An 18771-nucleotide genomic window follows, 5' to 3' on the forward strand; every position below is an offset into this window, starting at 1 on the left:
CCTCATCGGGCTCCCTGCACGGAGCCTGCTTCTCCCTCTGCCTGTGTCTCTGCCTCTCTCTGTGTGTCTCTCATGAATAAATAAATAAAATCTTTTTTTTTAAAAATATTTATTTATTTTTATTTTTTTAAGATTTTATTTATTTGTTCATGAGAGACAGAGAGAGAGAGAGAGAGGCAGAGACAGAAGCAGGCTCCATGCCGGGAGCCCGATGTGGGACTCGATCCCGGGTCTCCAGGATCACGCCCTGAGCCAAAGGCAGGCGCTAAACCACTGAGCCACCCAGGGATCCCCCAATAAATAAAATCATAAAAAAAAAGTTAAATGAAAATAAAAGACAAGGCCTTCTCAGAGCTTACTTTCCCTTTCATTAAAGACCTTTCCCCAGACCCCGCCCCTAATTTATCCGAGGTCCCGCCCCTTCCGCTGCGAAGCCCCGCCCCCAGCTTAGGCCCCGCCTCTTTCTCTTAAAGTCCGCACAAGCCTACGTGAGTTTGGCGCCAACCGTGGTTTTTTTTTCCGCCCTCCCAAAGGCGGGAACTAGTTCTGTGCGCCGGGACGTGCTTTACGTGTGGTCTGATTGGCCATGGATGCTCAGTCCCGCCTCCGCGTCCTGACTGCGCCCTGGCATTGGCGGAGATGCCAGGGAGACCTCGGTGTCCAGAAGGGAGCCCCGGCTATCTCGGGCTAGGCAGGGCGGGTAAGTTGGTGTGGGGGTCCGGTCGGCTCGGGGCTGTTGGGGAAGAGACTGAATGGCGCGGTAGTGCCCCAAGCGGAAGCTGGTGGTGTCCGGGGAGCCAAGGAGTCGAAGGGAGCCGCGGAGTCGGGGGAGGGGGGCGCGCCCGGTGTCCGGGGCCCGCAGGTCGCTGCGTTCCCGCCGCCTCGGGTGCAGTTTCTGGGTTTGCTTTCGCGTCCCTCTGTGGTCCCTCGAGAGGATCCGGGGGCGCTTGGGGCGAGCGCACGTAGGAGCTGCCCTTCCGACTGCTCCTCCCGCCCCTCCCCCTCCCCCCGTCTTGTCTTGGAATGTACTCCGCAAAGCTTTCGGATGGGATTCTGCAGGAATGGGTCTTTGCTAAGTGTCAGGTGGTCATTGATGTCGGTTGTTTTCGAGACTGTAATAATCCAGCGAAGTTACCTTCATCTCCGCAACGCCTGGAACCGTACCTGACACATAGTCGGCCCCCAACTCAGTTGTTCATGTAGAATTAGCAGAATCTCGGGATTTGTGCGTCGGGGATCAAGTTGGCGTTGACTCTGATTCTTCCCCTAGTCTTTCGCAGATTTTTCCCTCATCTCCATTCTCCGCAGCTAGAGCTCCAAACCTTTCCCTTCCTCAGTGCCCCTCCCCCAATCCCATGGGCAAGAATTCCCCAACCCCCACCCCATTTATCTTCTAGAGTTTCTTCCCATTTCACAAGACGTGGCCCCCGTTCAATGAAAAATTATTTTTCCATCTATGAATATTCTTCATTTTTGTCATTTGGCTTTAAAGGAGCTGGAATCTAATCCCAGTAATGCCATGTAGCGGCTGTTTGACCTTGGGGCAAGTTTCTTAATCATTCGTTATCTGTTTACTCATCTATAAAATGGGAAAAGGAATAGTTATACTTAATGGGACTTCGGGAAGATTTAAATAATGTATTTGGAACATTGAAGGCCCCGGCCCATAGTGGTCAGTATATGCAGTGTTTGTTATTATTTTCCCTTTACATTTTCTTCAGGGCTCTTGCTCTATTAGATTTAGCCTTTCCCATGAGCCTTAAAATATACTCTCCTTCTCCCCTCACTTTTTCCTGTTTTTCTCTACAAATGCTTATTTCATTCTTTTTCTTTTCTTCTTCTTTTTTTTTTTTTAAGGAAAATTTCCTTTAGACTGTCTTTTTAAGACATTGTCCTGTCACAAAAGGGTAGGTAATCTTTCTCTCATATGCTCCGTCTTCACATCTGAATCCATTGGAATTGTTCCTAAAATAATTGGGTGACTTCGCAGCTCTTTTCTTTCATCATCATGGTTCTCAACATGTAAAATTTTGCCTCCACACTTTGCATAGGTGTAACACTCCTCTGTCAATAGTACCTCACCTTGTATGTTGAGATACTCATTTGGGGGAAGGTGAGGGCCCGTGTGAATAAGCCCCTCTTTCCAAGAAATTCTGTACATAATTCTTCCTCTTCCTTCTCCCTTCTCTTCCAGGAGAATCATGGGCCTTTGTGATTTCAAGAGAGTAATCTGATCTCTACCAATTAGGTTTTGTCTTTTGTGCTACATACTCCAGTTTCCAGTTTTTTATTAGACAACTTCACCTGCATGTCCAACAGATAATTCATCATGTTTTCTTTGGTTCTCTGTTTGAGTTAAAAGCAGGACTACCTTGTTGTCGAAGGTAGGAACTTCAGAGTTGTCATTAGTAAATTGGGAATATCAGTAATTCAACAAATACTTTTTTTTTTTTTTTTTTTTTTTATTACCTACTGACTTGGAAGGCCCTGTGCGGAGAGCTGGGGATACAATGGTGAACAGAACAGAGCCAGTCCTGGTCTTCATGGAGCTTATAGTCCATTGGATGAGATGGACATTTCTTTAGGAATTCCCACAAAAAATGTAATCATAAACTGAAAAGAGGCCATATAGAGAAAGGACACAGTGGTATAATAATATATATGAGAGGGACTGATCTAGCGGAGAGAGAGAAGCCAGGGAGGCTCAAATGTTACTTAAGCCAAAATACTAGAGATAAGTTAAACGATGGTAGGAGCATTGAGGAAAGACCATTCCTTGCAGAAGCCCTGTGGTGGGAGGGGACAAATGGCATGTTCAGGGATGAAAGAAGGTCAATTTGATCAAGAGTAAAGACTTCTGGGAAGTGGGGAAGTAGGATGCAGATTAACACTGGAATTGTGGGCGGAGGCCAGGTCACTCTGGACCTTGTAAACACAATTGTGACAATTTTTTTTAAAAGATTTTATTTATTTTTTCATAGAGACAGAGAGAGAGAGAGAGGCAGAGACACAGGCAGAGGGAGAAGCAGGCTCCATGCAGGGAGCCCGACGCAAGACTTGATCCCGGGTCTCCGGGATCATGCCTTGGACTGAAGGCGGCACTAAACCGCTGAGCCACCTGGGGTGCCCCAAAATTTATTTTTTAATCTGAAATCAACAGGAAGCACTGATGAGTTTTAAGCAAAGGAGGGAACATGATTAGACTTGCATTTTAGAAAAGTCAGATATGTTACTTGGGTTTCATCTAGTAGGAATTGGAAGAAACCAACGAAGGTGTTTTTTTTTTTTTTTTAAGATTTATTTATTTATTTATTTATTTAAATTTTTTATTTATTTATGATAGTCACAGAGAGAGAGAGGCAGAGACATAGGCAGAGGGAGAAGCAGGCTCCATGCACCGGGAGCCTGACGTGGGATTCGATCCCAGGTCTCCAGGATCGCGCCCTGGGCCAAAGGCAGGCGCCAAACCGCTGCGCCACCCAGGGATCCCTATTTATTTATTTATTATTCATGATAGACACAGAGAGAGAGAGAGAGAGGCAGAGACACAGGAGGAGGGAGAAGCAGGCTCCATGCTGGCGGCCTGATGTGGGACTCGATCCCGGGACTCCAGGATCGCACCCTGGGCCAAAGGCAGGCGCCAAATTGCTGAGCCACCCAGGGATCCCCCCACCGAGGGTTTTTAAAGCAAGACAATATCATGATCAAATCTGGATTTCAGGAATTTAACTCTAGCAAGAAGAGTATAGAAAATATTACTTACAAAAAATAGAGAAGACTATGAAAACAGTACAGGAGACCATGAGAGGTGACTGAGCTATAGCAGAGATATAAGCAGATCTGAGTTTTCTGTGGAGAATCAAAAAGATTTAACGGAAAGTGTATTCAAATGTGCACTTCTGACCATTTCAAAACCACAGCCTGACTTGCCTTTTCAAATTACAAAAAGTAAGAGATTTCTGAAATTCTAATATAGAGGTATTCACACCCAGACTTGCTTGTGAGCTCATAGATGTAGTGGGGAGATGGTATCAGGGATTGTGTTTGCAAACAGGAGCCTGTTTTCACTGAACCTTGGGATTTTGGAAACCTTGGGACAGTGAATGATGGGGCTAGAAAGTAGGCATCAGTATGTATCAAGGTAGGGTGTTTGGACTTTATTCAGTAGATATTGGGAAGTAATGGAAAGGTTTTGAGCAGGAAATAATACGAGCAGGATTACTTCAGAAAAACCCAACAGTTGTGTTTGGCATGTATTTGGAGAGAGGAGATAATTAGATAACTATAGTGGAGCCTAAAATAAAATGCAGATAGCAAGATCAAGGATAAATGGGAGAAACATTGCAGACCATTATATATTCAGCAGACTATTAATAGTCAGCAGACTATTAGGGGATGCTAAGTGCTACCCAAGTAGACATGTCAGGAGGTGACAGATGTTGATGGGAAGATGATCTCTCTTGGTTTTGGACTTGGTGAGTTTGGACTTAAAGGAATGTGTTTATTAACTTTAGCATCTTGTTGCTGACTGCTGATTTGTGTTTTAGTTCAAATGTTACTAATTTTCAAGTACTCTGAGGTGGCAGCAGAGGAGTCTATAAATCTGAAATGGTACTCTTTTGGTACACTTTTTTGTGGCAGTACTTACTCTTTATGTTTGTGTTTGCTTGTGTTAGCTTATCAAGTATTTAACCCAATGAAATAAATTTTGCTTTGTAGTGGTAGAAAAGAAGATATTGATGTCCAGGACCTCACTGCCTTAAGATAGCATTCAAATATATTTTTATAAGGGCCCAATTGCGTTTAGAGCTAGTTAGGTGTTATTGAAGTTGAAATAATCATAGCTCTGTGAAATCTTTCCTGTGAGCTTTTTGTGGCAAATGAAACTATAAAGAAAATAAATTTGTGTTAAGACACTAAGTTTGTGTAAAGTTGTTAGAGCAGCAATAGGAAAGGATTATACTCAAATTATGCATATTTTATGTTGCTACATATGGTTAGTAGTTATTATATTGGACAGCTCAGATATACAGAACATTTTTATCGTCATAGAAAGTTCAGTTGGGGGATCCCTGGGTGGCGCAGCGGTTTGGCGCCTGCCTTTGGCCCAGGGCGCGATCCTGGAGACCCGGGATCGACTCCCACGTTGGGCTCCCGGTGCATGGAGCCTGCTTCTCCCTCTGCCTGTGTCTCTGTCTCTCTCTCTCTCTCTGTGACTATCATAAATAAATAAAAAATATATATTTAAAAAAAAAAAAAAAAGAAAGTTCAGTTGGCCAGCACTGGTCTAAGGAAGGTAGTTTTCTGGACACCTCATTGGCTCAGTAGTGTAACACGCAACTCTTGGTCTTGTGGGTTGTAAGTTTGAGCCCCATGTTGGGTATACATATTACTTAAAAGTAAAATCTTAAAAAAAAAAAAAAAAGGGAAGGTAGTTCTCAAAGTGTGGTCCTTGGATTAGCAGCATGACCTGGGAACTTTTTAAACATGCAGATTTTTAAGTTTCACTCCAGACCTACAGAGTCAGAAATTTGGGAGATGGGACCCATCAACCTTGTGTTCTAACTCCTCCAGGTATTTCTGATGTATGCTAAAGTCTAAGAACAACTTTAGAAGGCAAATAATTGCAGTGGAGGTAGCCGAATGTAATGGTATGTTCAGTGTGTCAGTACAATAAGGGAATGAGGATTGTGTCTCTAGAAAAGGGGCTTCTCTATTATGGTAGTTGGGTTTGGGAAGAGGATGAACAGTCCAGGTAAAGAAACAGAAGATGCAGGATATTGTGGATTTAAGTACATGGCATAGGGGATCCCTGGGTGGCGCAGCGGTTTGGCGCCTGCCTTTGGCCCAGGGCGCGATCCTGGAGACCCGGGATCGAATCCCACGTCGGGCTCCTGGTGCATGGAGCCTGCTTCTCCCTCTGCCTGTGTCTCTGCCTCTCTCTCTCTCTCTCTCTGTGACTATCATAAATAAATGAAAATTAAAAAAAAAATAAGTACATGGCATAATTTAGGAACTGCAAGTACAGTCTGCAATGGCAGACTGGATGGCTTTGGCTCTTTGCCTGGTGTTTGGGTGCCCCACAAAGACGGAAGAAAATCATGCTTACCTCCTTGCAAGACAAAGGCTGTTGCTGTACTGAGATCAGAGGAAGAAAGGGGACTGATGGACATCTAGGGTAATGGCATTAACATAGGACTAGAGTCCTTCCAGGCTTGCTGCATTTGGCTGCTATAATTTATGGTACATAATCTTTTAATCTGGGAAGAATGGTGTCTGAACCAATATAATTTCTACATTACACTAACATCATTTCTCTATTTCTCAATAATGTGTACTACCTTGCATTATAGAAACTAATGGTGTAGTACAGAATGTCTCATGTGGCTAAATGCGGTAGGTGAGGGGAGCAATGTGAGATAGAAAAGTTGTGATATTTCTGGAAAGGCCTTGTGTTCTGTGCTAGACAAGCTTAATTCACAGTAATGTTTTCAGTAGCTCTTAAATATTTTTGGCGTGGGAGTGAAACACGGGTTAGACGTTACAGGATTTTTGCTTTAGTGGTTGAAGGAAGGGTGCCTGGGTGGCTCAATTGGTTAAGTGTCTAATTCTTGATTTAGGCTCAGGTTATAATCTCAGCGTCATGAGATGAAGCCTCATGTCAGGCTCCATGCTGAGCGTGGAGTCTCTTTAAGATCTCTCTTCCTTTCATTCTGCCCCTTCTCCTGCTTGTGCACACCCATGCATGCTGTCTCAAAAAAATCTTAAAAAAAAAGGAAGTGCTAGAAGGAAAAAGGCTTTGGTAGTATGGAAACTAGCTAGGAGACTGTAATAATTTAAGTGAAAAATAATTAGAAACTGGAATAACTGAGTGAAAAGGAGACATTAAATTTGAGAGATTTAAAAATAAAGTCGCTAAGAATTTGTGACCACTTGAAAGTGAGTGTGGGGCAGCCCCGGTGGCCCAGTGGTTTAGTGTCACCTTTGGCCCGGGGTGTGATCCTGGAGACCTGGGATCGAGTCCCACATCGGGCTCCCTGCATGGAGCCTGCTTCTCCCTCAGCCTGTGTCTGCCTCTTTCTCTCTCTGTGTGTGTCTGTCATTAATAAATAAATAAAATCTTAAAAAAAAAAAAAAAAGAATGGGTAAGAAAACAGAAGTTTAAAAAAAAAAGAAAGTGAGTGTGGATTAAAGAAAAGAATCAAATATAATGGAAATTTGTAGCTTGAGAATGAGTTGAGGCAAAAGATGATTGTTTATATTTCCCATATCCAGGCATCTACCCTATTTTCTTTCTTCCATTATTATATCTCACATAAACATCCTTTTCATTCCCACTGTCTCCATCTTGGATTATTTTATTATGTGGACCCATAGTAGCCTCCTTTCTAGTTTCTTTTCCTACACTTTCTAGTTCATTCCACACATTAATCTTTCCATTTCATTTTTTATACCAGTGTTTCTAACTCATAAACCTTCAGTGCTCCTGTTTTTGAAAGTTCAAGACCAGATTCCTTGGTTTGACATTTAGTTTCTTCTGTTTGACTCTAATGAAATTTGAGTCTTATCCTCCATCCTCTTCTGCCTGAGGCCCAGGAATATATGCCTTCTCTCCAAAGTTAATGGTGTCCTCATTTGTAATCTACCTCCCATGCCTCTATTGATATGCAGGTCTTTTGTCTACAAAGCAAATCATCAGCAATGTGTATGCTCTTATTCTCCACACATCTTTGCCAACATTTGGGAGAGGATAATGGCTACAAGGGGACATAAGGAGTACTTCTAGGGTGTTGTTAATGGTGTCCTCATTTGGAATCTGTCTCCCACTCCATTGATACGCAGGTCCTTCTACAAAATAAGTCATCAGCAATGTGGTACACATCTCCATGCATTTTTGCCAACATTTGGGAGTGGTTACAAGGGGGCATGAGGAGTACTTCCGGGGTGCTGATAGTGCTCTGTTTCTGGATCTGGATGGTAGTCAGATGGATGTGCTTAGGTTGTTAAAAATCATAGGACTGTCTATTAATGATTTGTGCTTTTTTTCTATATTTATGTTATACTTCAGTAAAAAGCTTACTCCCTTTCCATCAAAATAAAAAATGTCCTGGCTCTCATAGGCCCTTTACACTTCAGTTTGAATTTTATGGTCAACTTCTTAAGTTTGGGTGAAATTGCATTGAGTTTATAAAGTTGGGGAAAATTGCCAACGTTGATAATGAATTTTCCTATATGTGAATTATATTTATTTCTTAATTGTTTTTTAAAGACTTTTTAGAATATTTATTTATTTACAAGGGAGAGAGGGAAAGAGAGAGCCCAAGAGTGCAAGAGCACAAGCAGGAGGGGCAAAAGGGAGAGGAAAAGAGAATCTCAAGTAGACTTCTCTTTGAGTGCAGAGCCTGATGCCAAGCTTGATCCATGACTCCAAGATCATGGCTAGAGCTGAAACCAGGAGTAGGCACTTAACTGACTGGGGGACCCAGGCACCTCTAAAGATTTTATTTTTTAAAATTTTTATAAAGATTTTATTTATTTATTTTGAGAAAGCACACCCGTGAATGAGGGGGAAGGGAAGAAGGAGAGGGAGAAGCAAGCTAGCAGGCTCTCCACTGAGTGGGGAGCCTGATAGACATGGGACTCGACCCTAGGATGCTGGGATCATGACCTGAGCTGAAGGCAGATGTTTAACCGACTGAACCATCCAGGTGCCCCTGTCAACATGATTTATGACTATTGATACAGGTTTCCTCATTGTTAAGCCCTGCCATTATTAATTTACTAGTATCAGTATGGACTGATATATTTATGCTTTGGGTTATAATACAATACTACTTTAATTTGTTGCTCAAATTGTTCCAGCTTGGGCTCTTCAGGGCTGTCAGTTGGTTCCAGTGGCCCTTTTTGACATACTTTAATCAATTGTTTTTAAGCTTGAGGGAGATTTTTAAAAACTTCATTGATTAATTTAAGGTATATTTATTTATTTTTAGTAATCTCTTTACCCAGTGTGGGGCTCACACTCAGGACCCTGAGATCAAGAGTTGTGTGCTCTACCAACTGACAGCCAGGCACCTCCTTCATAAATTTTTTTGGACACTGCTTTACTTCTTTTTTTTTTTTTTTTTTAATTTATGATAGTCACAGAGAGAGAGAGAGAGAGAGGCAGAGACACAGGCAGAGGGAGAAGCAGGCTCCATGCACCGGGAGCCTGACGTGGGATTCGATCCCGGGTCTCCAGGATCGCGCCCTGGGCCAAAGGCAGGCACCAAACTGCTGCGCCACCCAGGGATCCCCACTTCTTTACTTCTGTGCACTAGAAGATGCTCCACTTTTATCTTGTATATTTTCTGTGCCTCTCTTAAAATCAGCCACTTTTCCCAGGAGTCTTGGTCCATTTTAGTGGAGAATAGTATTAGAAGCCAAAATGTGGATACTAGGTGTGCTTACTGTCATCAAGGTGTTTTTTAGGCCCTCCCAGCTGGTAGAGCAAAAAAATATATGTGTATGTACTAATGCATGTATATACACATAACTGTAAATATTTCTATATGTAATCAATATCTGTATTAAATTAAATAGGAGTTCTTACTGATGATTTCAACTCTAATCCATTGCTACAGGGGTCATTCTAGCTTGTTCTCTTGTTTTTCTGTAACCTCCCACTTCAGTAGTGGAAAATATGGTTCCTGTCATCTATCATCCATTTATGTGAATTATTCATTTCCAGTATACATATAAAATAGTATAAGCCCCTTTATACTTTGCTTATAATAGTATAAGCAAAGTATTTTTTTTTTTTTTTTAAAGATTTTATTTATTCATTCATGAGAAAGAGAGAGGCAGACATAGGCAGAGGGAGAAGCAGGCTCCATGCACCGGGAGCCCGACGTGGAATTTGATCCCGGGTCTCCAGGATCGCACCCTGGGCCAAAGGCAGGCGCCAAACCGCTGCGCCACCCAGGGATCCCTAGTATAAGCAAAGTATTAACTGGAGGACAGTACTTATGCTAATTGCCTTTTTAATGTTAAACCATTGTTCCTTTTTAAAGATAAAGCTCACTTGTCTGTAGTGTGTTTTTATTTTTAAAGATTTTGTTTACTTATTTACTTGAGGTATCTAGTGAGCCAGGGGGAAGGGCAAAGGGAAAGGGAGGGAGAATCTCAAGCAGACTCCATGCTGAGCACAGACTGTGATGTGGGGCTTGATCTCACAACCCTGAAATCATGACCTGAGCTGAAATCAAGAGTCAGATGCCGACTGAGGCACCCCTTGTTTTTGTTTTTTGCTTAATATCTTGCTGGATGCATTCAGTAAATTTTAAAAAAAGATTTAGAGAGAGTTGAGTGAGAGAGCATGAGCTGGTGTGTGTGGGGCAGGAGCAGAGGGAGAGGGAGGGAGAATCTCAAGCAGACTCCACACTGAGTGGGAAGCCTGATGTGGTGTTCGATGTCATGACCATGAGATAATGACCTGAGCTGAAACCAAGAGTCAGATGCTTAACTGACTGTGCCACCCAGGTGCCCCTGACTAATTTTTTTTTTTTTAAATTTTATTTATTTATTCATGAGAGACACAGAGAGAGAGAGAGAGGCACAGACACAGGCAGAGGGAGAAGCAGGCTCCATTCCATGCAGGGAGCCTGACGTGGGACTCGATCCCGGGTCTCCAGGACCACACCCGGGACTCAAGGTGGTGCTAAGCCACTGAGCCACCCAGGCTGCCCCCCTGACTAATTTTTTAAGGCTGTTTTTATGCTTATAAAAAAAGATTGGCCTATAGTTTTCATGTCTTGTAATTTTCCAATTTTGTCCTATTTTTGCCCACTTTTGATGTCTACACTGTACTAACTTTATGAAATTATTTGTCTCTTAGACTTTTTCTCCCTTTCTGCTGTCTGGAATATATTATGTTTTATCTGTTCTTTGAAAGTATGGTAGAGTTCACTGTTTGTGTTTAGTAGTTTCTTTGTGAATAGATTAACTACTGTATCAAATTATCTAATCATCTTAAGTATGTCCATGTTTTCTGTTTCTTCTTGAGTCAATTCTGGCCAGTTACATTTTTCTTTTTCTCTTTCTCTTTCTTTTTTTTTTTTTTTTTTTAAGATTTTATTTTTTTATTCATGAGAGAAACAGAAAGAGAGAGGCAGAGGGAGAAGGAGGCTCCATGCAGGGAGCCCAACACGGGACTTGATTCTGGGTCTCCAGGATCACCCCCTGGGCGGAAGGCGGCGCTAAACCGCTGAGCCACTGGGGCTGCCCAAAGCACTTTTTTTTGAAGTGATTGTAGAGAGTGAATTTATTCATTGTGTCCAGATTTGGAAGTTGCTTTTTAACTTAAAGCTAGGTTTATTCTCTGAATTGTGAAGTTGATTTTAACAGTGGAAAATCTTTATATATTTAATACCTTAGATGGCGACTGTCAAAAGGAAATAGGATCATGGCAGCAGATGATGACAATGGTGATGGAACAGGTTTATTTGATGTATTTCCTGGTAAGAGCTTATTTTAACTGTCTTTCTAAATTTCTTTAATTACAAAATAATTTATTCTCATTGAAAACACTGTCATCAACTTTCTTCTCACACATAAATGAATTAATACAACAAAGTGCCTGGCAAATAGGAAATGTTTAGTAAATGTGAACTTACTTTTTTTCTTTTTTTAAAGATTTTATTTATTTATTTGACAGAGAGCAAGAGAGCACAAGCTGGAGGAATGGCAGAGGGAGAGAGAGAAACAGGCTCCCTATTGAGCAGGGACCCTGATGCTGGGCTCGATCCTGGGATCCTGGGATCATGACCTGAGCTGAAGGCAGACACTTAACCCACTGAGCCACCCAGGCACCCCTAAATGTGAACTTTCTTATAATTGTATGCTTTCAGGCCTTTTAAATTTAATGAAATTAACAACTTTGCCAAAGTAGGTGGTAATGATATTGTCATATCCAAAGAAATACAAAATTGGTATTTGTTACTTGTAAGTTGCATACATCATGTATATACTTCTTAGTGTATTTCATAAGAAAAAGTTAGATTTTTAAAAATACAACAGCATAATTATCAATTTCAGTAAATTTAACATTGATAAAATACTTTTATTTAATCTGCTGTTTTTATTCCTATTTTATCAGCCCCAAATTATTCTTTATTATTGTGATTGGATTTTAATCTATCATTTTAATACTTTTAGTTTTTCTCATCACTTTTTTCTTTCTTTCTGATTTTCTTGCTTTCTTTCAAATGTTGAATGTATTTTAAAATTCTATTCTAATTTATATATTAGCTTTTTGGGATATACCTCTTTGCATTATTTTTTAGTGGTTGCTCGAGGGATTTATTATACTTCTTTAACATTTTGTAGTCTACATCCTTCTTTTCTACCTTTTCATCTAAGATGTAGAATCTTGTATGTATAGTTGTATTTAACTCATACATCCTTTTTTGTTAAAGATGTCATAAACCTCATGATACAAAGCTTGTAATTTTTACTTTAAACCATTCTATGTGTCTTTTAAAAATTAAGAGGAATTAAAAGAAATTAAGAAAAATTAGTCTTTTATATTTACTCATTTATCATTTCTAGTTCTTTTAATATCCTGTAGTATCCTTCTAGAATCATTTCCTCCCCATTCTCTCTTTTCTTCTGGGATTCCAGATATATAGTATGTGAGAACTTTTGACGTTATCCTATAGGGCACTAAGACTTTGTTTGTTTGTTTGTTTGTTTGTTTGATTTCGTTTTAAATCTTTTTCTCTTTGGTCTTCAGATAGGGTAATTTATATTGATCTGTCTACTGTCAAGCACATTCAGTGGATTTTTTTGAATTAGAAATTGTAGTTTTCAGTTTTGGAATTTTCATTCTTTTTATTTTTTTAAGCTTATATTATTTTTTTCTAGTAATCTCTGTACTCAGTGTGGGGCTCGAACTCATGACCCTGAGGTCAAGAGTTGTGCACTTCTCCAACTGTGCCAGCCAGGTACACCACATTCTTTGTTTTAATGGTTTCTGTTTCTTTGCCAAGATTTCCTATGCAGTAATTTTGGATTGCATTCTGGACACTGAATTCTCATGTTTTAGAGACATTGGATTATGCTAGAATTTTTTTTTTTTTAAGATTTTATTTATTTATTCATGAGAAACAGAGAGAGGAAGAGAGAGAGAGGGAGGCAGAGACACAGACATAGGCAGAGGGAGAAGCAGGCTCCGTGCAGGGAACCTGACGTGGGACTCCATCCCCGGGTCTCCAGGATACACCCCTCTACCCCACCCCCCCAACCCCCACCCCCTGCCCCTGCCCCAGGCCGAAGACGGTGCTAAACCACTGAGCCACCCGGGGTGCCCTGCTAGAATTGTTCTGAAGAGTGTTGTTTTTACTTGTAGCAAGGATTTAACTTGGCTGAATTTAGACTTCTCTCCTACCTATGGTGGATTGCAGCTGAAAACTCTGTTCAGATGCTTAACTAGCTGGACATTTTAGAGTTCTAACCTTTGCTTAATATAGTTTGGGGGTCACTTGGAGATTTGGGTACAATTTGGGAATACCCTCTCTGGCTCTCTGGATTTTCTTTCTTAGTTTCTAGTTGCTGTTTTCACTCCCAAATTTTTTCTCTCATTCTTTATTATGACTAGAGGCTTTCTTTTTTTTTTTTTTCTTTTTCTTTTTTTCTTTTCTTTTCCTTTTCTCTTCTTTCTTAAGATTTTATTTATTTATTCATGAGAGACACAGAAAGAGAGGCAGAGACACAGGCAGAGGGAGAAGCAGGCTTCCTGCAGGGAGCCCGATGAGGGACTCGATCCCAGGAATCCAAGATCACTCCCTGAGCCAAAGGAAGATGCCCAGCCACTGAGCCACCCAGGTGTCCCGAATAGAGGTTTCCATATGAGTTTTCTGTTTTCTTTGTCTATTGTGGCTTCTGTTAGGGCCAATCCTATAAAAATTTGTAATAAAAGGGGATAGGGAACGCATGTAAGACGGTTTGCTTTTTCAGGTGTTTTCTTCCTTCAATTTTTGACTGCTTTAGGGTGCTTTTTAGTTTTTTAGATCACCTTTTCTTTCCTCCTTCAAATTGAGGTAAAATTTACATATAAGTTTCTGTTAGTTTCAGGTGTAGGACATAATGATTAAATATTTGTATATAATGGGAACTAATCACTACAATAATAGTCTAGTGATAGAGCATTTGACTATATGTAATAGTTGGCTTGGAGTTTATGGTCAGCAAGAGGATTGATCTAATAGAACTACTCTATTATTGGAATTGGAGTTGTCTGAAAAGTTTGTTTTTGAAGGTGAATTTTTAAGCCTAAATCTTATGTACTGAGTCATAAATCTGTGTACTGAGATCTTTCTGTTTATAAGGATGTATAAAAACTTATAAACCAAAAAAAAAAAAACCAAACTTAGAAACAATTGTCTTTTTTGGTATAAACAATTGTCTTTTTTGGTGTAAGACTAATAAAGTCTCTATTTTCCTTCAGAGTAGGAATAGAAAAATTTTATTAAGTGCATAAAGTCAGTTTTAACTATGTGATTTTCTTGCAGCTTCTCCTCTTAAAAATAATGACGAAGGTTCTTTGGACATATATGCTGGGTTGGACAGTGCTGTTTCTGGTATGTAAATTCTAGTATATGTGCTGCCGAAGCGAGCACTGGTATGTAAATTCTAAAATAAATAGTTTAATATTCTTTGATCAGTCTGTTGGAAGTATTTATCTTGTTGTTACCAATTCTTGGAGTAATGCATCGTTACTCAACAATTTGGCCATTCTTTGAAAGGATTTTCTTTTTTTTTTAATAATAAATTTATTTTTTATTGGTGTTCAATTTGCCAACATACAGAATAACACCCAGTGCTCATCCCGTCAAGTGCCCCCCTCAGTGCCCGTCACCCATTCACCCCCACCCCCCGCCCTCCTTCCCTTCCACCACCCCTAGTTTGTTTCCCAGAGTTAGGAGTCTGAAAGGATTTTCTTGACCAAAGTTTGATAAGTAGAACAAATTAGCACTCAGGTTTGCTATTCATCTAGGTCTCAGATTTAAATGGACCTTGAGCAAATATATTTTGTACGATTGAAACACAGCTGGTGGTGATATATGTACATACATTATTAATACTGTCACTGTTTACATGATATTAGAACTTTTGAAAAGGGTAGTTGCTATAAATGTTTTCAAATGTATCAGTTAGAGTGGGCTATACAGAGAGACTAATGACCTATTCAAATTAGAAACCTTTTCCATAATTAAATCTCTCAAAACTTTGAGCAAATATGATCCTTATATCTGATTTGTTGGCACAAGCATTTTAGGTAAATTGGTTTTCCAAACAGTCAGTATAGATTTGGATGAAATGCAGGAGATAGAGAAATGTAGAGCCCTTTGTGTTGAAGTAAACACATCAAAAAACTTACTTGCGTATATTTTTTTCCCAGCTTTATTGAGATATAGTCGATATATAACATTGTATAAGTTTAAAATATATAAGTATAGATTATATACATTTATGTGTTGGAAAATGTTACCACTTTATCCTTAGCTAACACCTCCATCAATCATGTCACATAATTACCATCTCTTTTCTGTGGTGAGAACATTTAAGATCTCTTCTCTTAGCAACTTTTAAGTATGTAATACAGTATGATTGACTATAATCACTATGCTGTATTTTAGATTCCCAGAACTTAATCATCTTAAAGCTGAAAGTTTATACTCTTTGATCAACATCTCATCCTCCCTGACCTCCCACCCCAGCCCCTGGTAACCACCATTCTAGTCTGTGTTTCTATGTATTTGGCGTTTTTAGAGTTCACATAAAATTTGATATCATACAATATTTGTCTTTCTCTGACTTACTTCATTTAGCATAATGTTCTCAAAGTCCATCCATGTTGTTGCAAATGGCAGGATATCCTTCTTTCTCATGGCTGAATAATATCCAGTTGCATATATGTATATTTTGTGTCACTTTTAACCATCCATCTGTTAATGAACACTTAGGCTCTTTCCATATCATGGCTATAGTGAATAATGCTGCAGTGAACATGGTTGTGCAATCTCTTTGAGATACTGTTTTTATATTCTTTAAAAAAATACCAAGAGGTGGGATTGCTGATCATAACATAGTTCTATTTTTAAGCTTTTGAGGAACCTCCACAATGCTTTCCATAGTAGCTGCACCAGTTTACATTCCCGCCAACCATGCACAAGTGTTTCATTTTTTCCACAGCTTTGCCAACACTTGTTATCTCATGGTTGTTGTTCTTGTTTTTTTTAAGAGAAGGTCTCTGTGATAACAGCAACCTTTACTGAATGTTTACTTGCTAAGTGTGGCAGGTGCTTTTTATTTTTTATTTATTCATTTATTTTGTTGAAGTATAGTTGACGTATAGCATTATATTAGTTTTAAGTGTACAGCATAGTGATTTGACAATTATATACTTTATGTAGTGGTCGTCATGCTAAGTGTAGTTACCATTTGTCATCAATAAAGTCATAGTATTATTGCGTATATTCCCTCTGCTGTACCTTTTTATCTCTTGTCTTTTTGATAGTCATTCTAACAGGTAAAAGGCAATATCTCATTTTGATTTTGACTTGCATTTCCCTGGTAATTAGTCCTGTGGAGCACCTTTTCATCTTGTCAGCCATTTATTTGTCTTTGAAAAAAATGTCTCTTCAGTTTCTCTGCCCATTTTTCTTTTTTCTTTTTTTTTTAAATTTTTATTTATTTATGATAGTCAGAGAGAGAGAGAGAGAGAGAGAGGCAGAGACATAGGCAGAGGGAGAAGCAGGCTCCATGCACCGGGAGCCCGATGTGGGATTTGATCCCAGGTCTCCAGGATCACGCCCTGGGCCAAAGGCAGGCGCTAAACCACTGCGCCACCCAGGGATCCCTCTGCCCATTTTTCCATCAGATTTTTTAAATTTATTTCTTGCTCTTGAGTGGTATGAGTTCCTTTTTTTTTAAGGTTTTATTTATTTATTCATGAGAGACACAGAGAGAGAAAGGAAGAGACATAGGCAGGGATCCCTGGGTGGCGCAGCGGTTTGGCGCCTGCCTTTGGCCCAGGGCGCGATCCCGGAGACCCGGGATCGAATCCCACATCGGGCTCCCAGTGCATGGAGCCTGCTTCTCCCTCTGCCTGTGTCTCTGCCTCTCTCTCTCTCTGTAACTATCATAAATAAATAAAAATTAAAAAAAAATTTTAAAGGAAGAGACACAGGCAGAGGGAGAAGCAGGCTCCATGCAGGGAGCCTGTTGTGGGACTCGATCCTGGGACTCTGGGATCATGCCCTGGGCTGAAGGCAGGTGCTAGACCGCTCAGCTACCCAGGCGTCCCTGGTGGTATGAGTTCTTTATATAGTTTGGATACTAACCCCGTGTTAGATATATACTTTCCAAATATTTTCTCCCATTCTGTGAGTTGCCTTTTCATTTTGTTGATGGCCTCCTTTGTTGTGCTGAAGCTAATTTCTATTAATTAATTAGGGTTTTTTTTTGTTTTTTTTTTTTTTTTTGTTTTTTTTTTTAGAAAGAGAATGGCAGAGGGAGAGAGAGAGTCTTAAGCAGGCCCCCTGCCCAGTGTGGAGCCCAACATGGAGCCCAACGTGGGACTTGATCTCATGACCCTGAGATCATGACCTGACCCAAAATCAAGTGTTGGATGATTGACTGACTGAGCCACCTAGGCGCCCTGTGTTCTGAAGCTTTTAATTTGATGTCGTTCTACTTGTTTATTTTTGCTTTTATTTCCCTTGCTTTTGGTGTTGGATCCAGAAGTCTTGGCCTGGACTGATGATGTCTAGGAGCTTCCCCTTATATTTTTTTCCCTGAGAGTTTATGGTTTGGGGTCTCACATTTAAGTCTTTTAAATCCATTTTGAGTTGATTTTGATTTTTGTGTTTGGATTTAAGTTGGGGTTCAGTTTTCCCAGCACCATTTATTGAAAGAGCTTATCCATTCCCTATTGTATACTGTTGGCTCCTCTGTCGTAAATTAATTGACCACATATATTTCTGGGGTCTCTATTCTGTTTCATTGATATGTGTCTGTTTTTATGCCAATAGTAATCAAAACTGATTTTATTTTTGATTACTATAGTTTTGTATTATAGTTTGAAATTAGGAAATGTGATGCCTCCAGCTTTGGTCTTCTTTTTCAAGGTAGCTTTGTCTAATTGCTATTTTTGGTGGTTTCTTATGAATTTTAGGATTGTTGTTTCTATTTCTGTGAAAAAAAAGACGTTGGAATTTTGATAGGATTGAATCAGAAAGTACATATTTTAATTTAAGAGCTTTTTGTTTATTTGTTTTAGACAATACTTCCAAATCGTGTATACCATCCCGAAATTGTTTGGATTTATATGAGGAAATCCTGACTGAAGAAGGAACTGCAAAGGAAGCAACATACAATGATGTACGGTTTGCCATAATTAAGGACAATTATTTAACCTTTTATGGCTTCTGAGGTTCATCCATTAGCTTACTATTAAACATTCTGTTTAAGAAATAGCTCGTAGTCTAAAAGAATATTTAAGTCAGTTTCTGCCTTCAGATCTGCTTTAAAAAAATCTTTTCTGAATGCTTGTCTAAATTTAGTTACAATTTGACTTGATTAAATTTGTGTCTGAGTATATAAAACCTCAACAGGCAATCAGTATGATAAAACATTTTATCTTTTCATGATTTGTACTAAGTTATAAAATGTCTCAAGACTTAATTCAGACAAATTTCTTTCTACCTTATTTGGATTTTAAGATCTGGA

The 18771-nt window shown here is 39.7% G+C and overlaps 1 protein-coding gene across 1 annotated transcript in view; it reads left to right on the top strand.

Moving 5' to 3' along the window:
* The first annotated feature begins 573 nt into the window (after window positions 1–573).
* The window catches only part of CASP8AP2 (caspase 8 associated protein 2), a 37122-nt gene continuing 18924 nt past the window's right edge, over window positions 574–18771 (top strand). The window contains exons 1-4 of the mRNA XM_025444461.3: window positions 574–700; window positions 11416–11498; window positions 14550–14618; window positions 18323–18423. Coding sequence (XP_025300246.1) covers window positions 11444–11498; window positions 14550–14618; window positions 18323–18423 — 225 coding nt within the window. The 5' untranslated portion in view covers window positions 574–700; window positions 11416–11443. The remainder of the gene's footprint in view (window positions 701–11415; window positions 11499–14549; window positions 14619–18322; window positions 18424–18771) is intronic.

The sequence above is a fragment of the Canis lupus genome, chromosome 12 (genome assembly GCF_003254725.2).
Source record: "Canis lupus dingo isolate Sandy chromosome 12, ASM325472v2, whole genome shotgun sequence".
NCBI classification, from domain to species: Eukaryota; Metazoa; Chordata; class Mammalia; order Carnivora; family Canidae; genus Canis; species Canis lupus.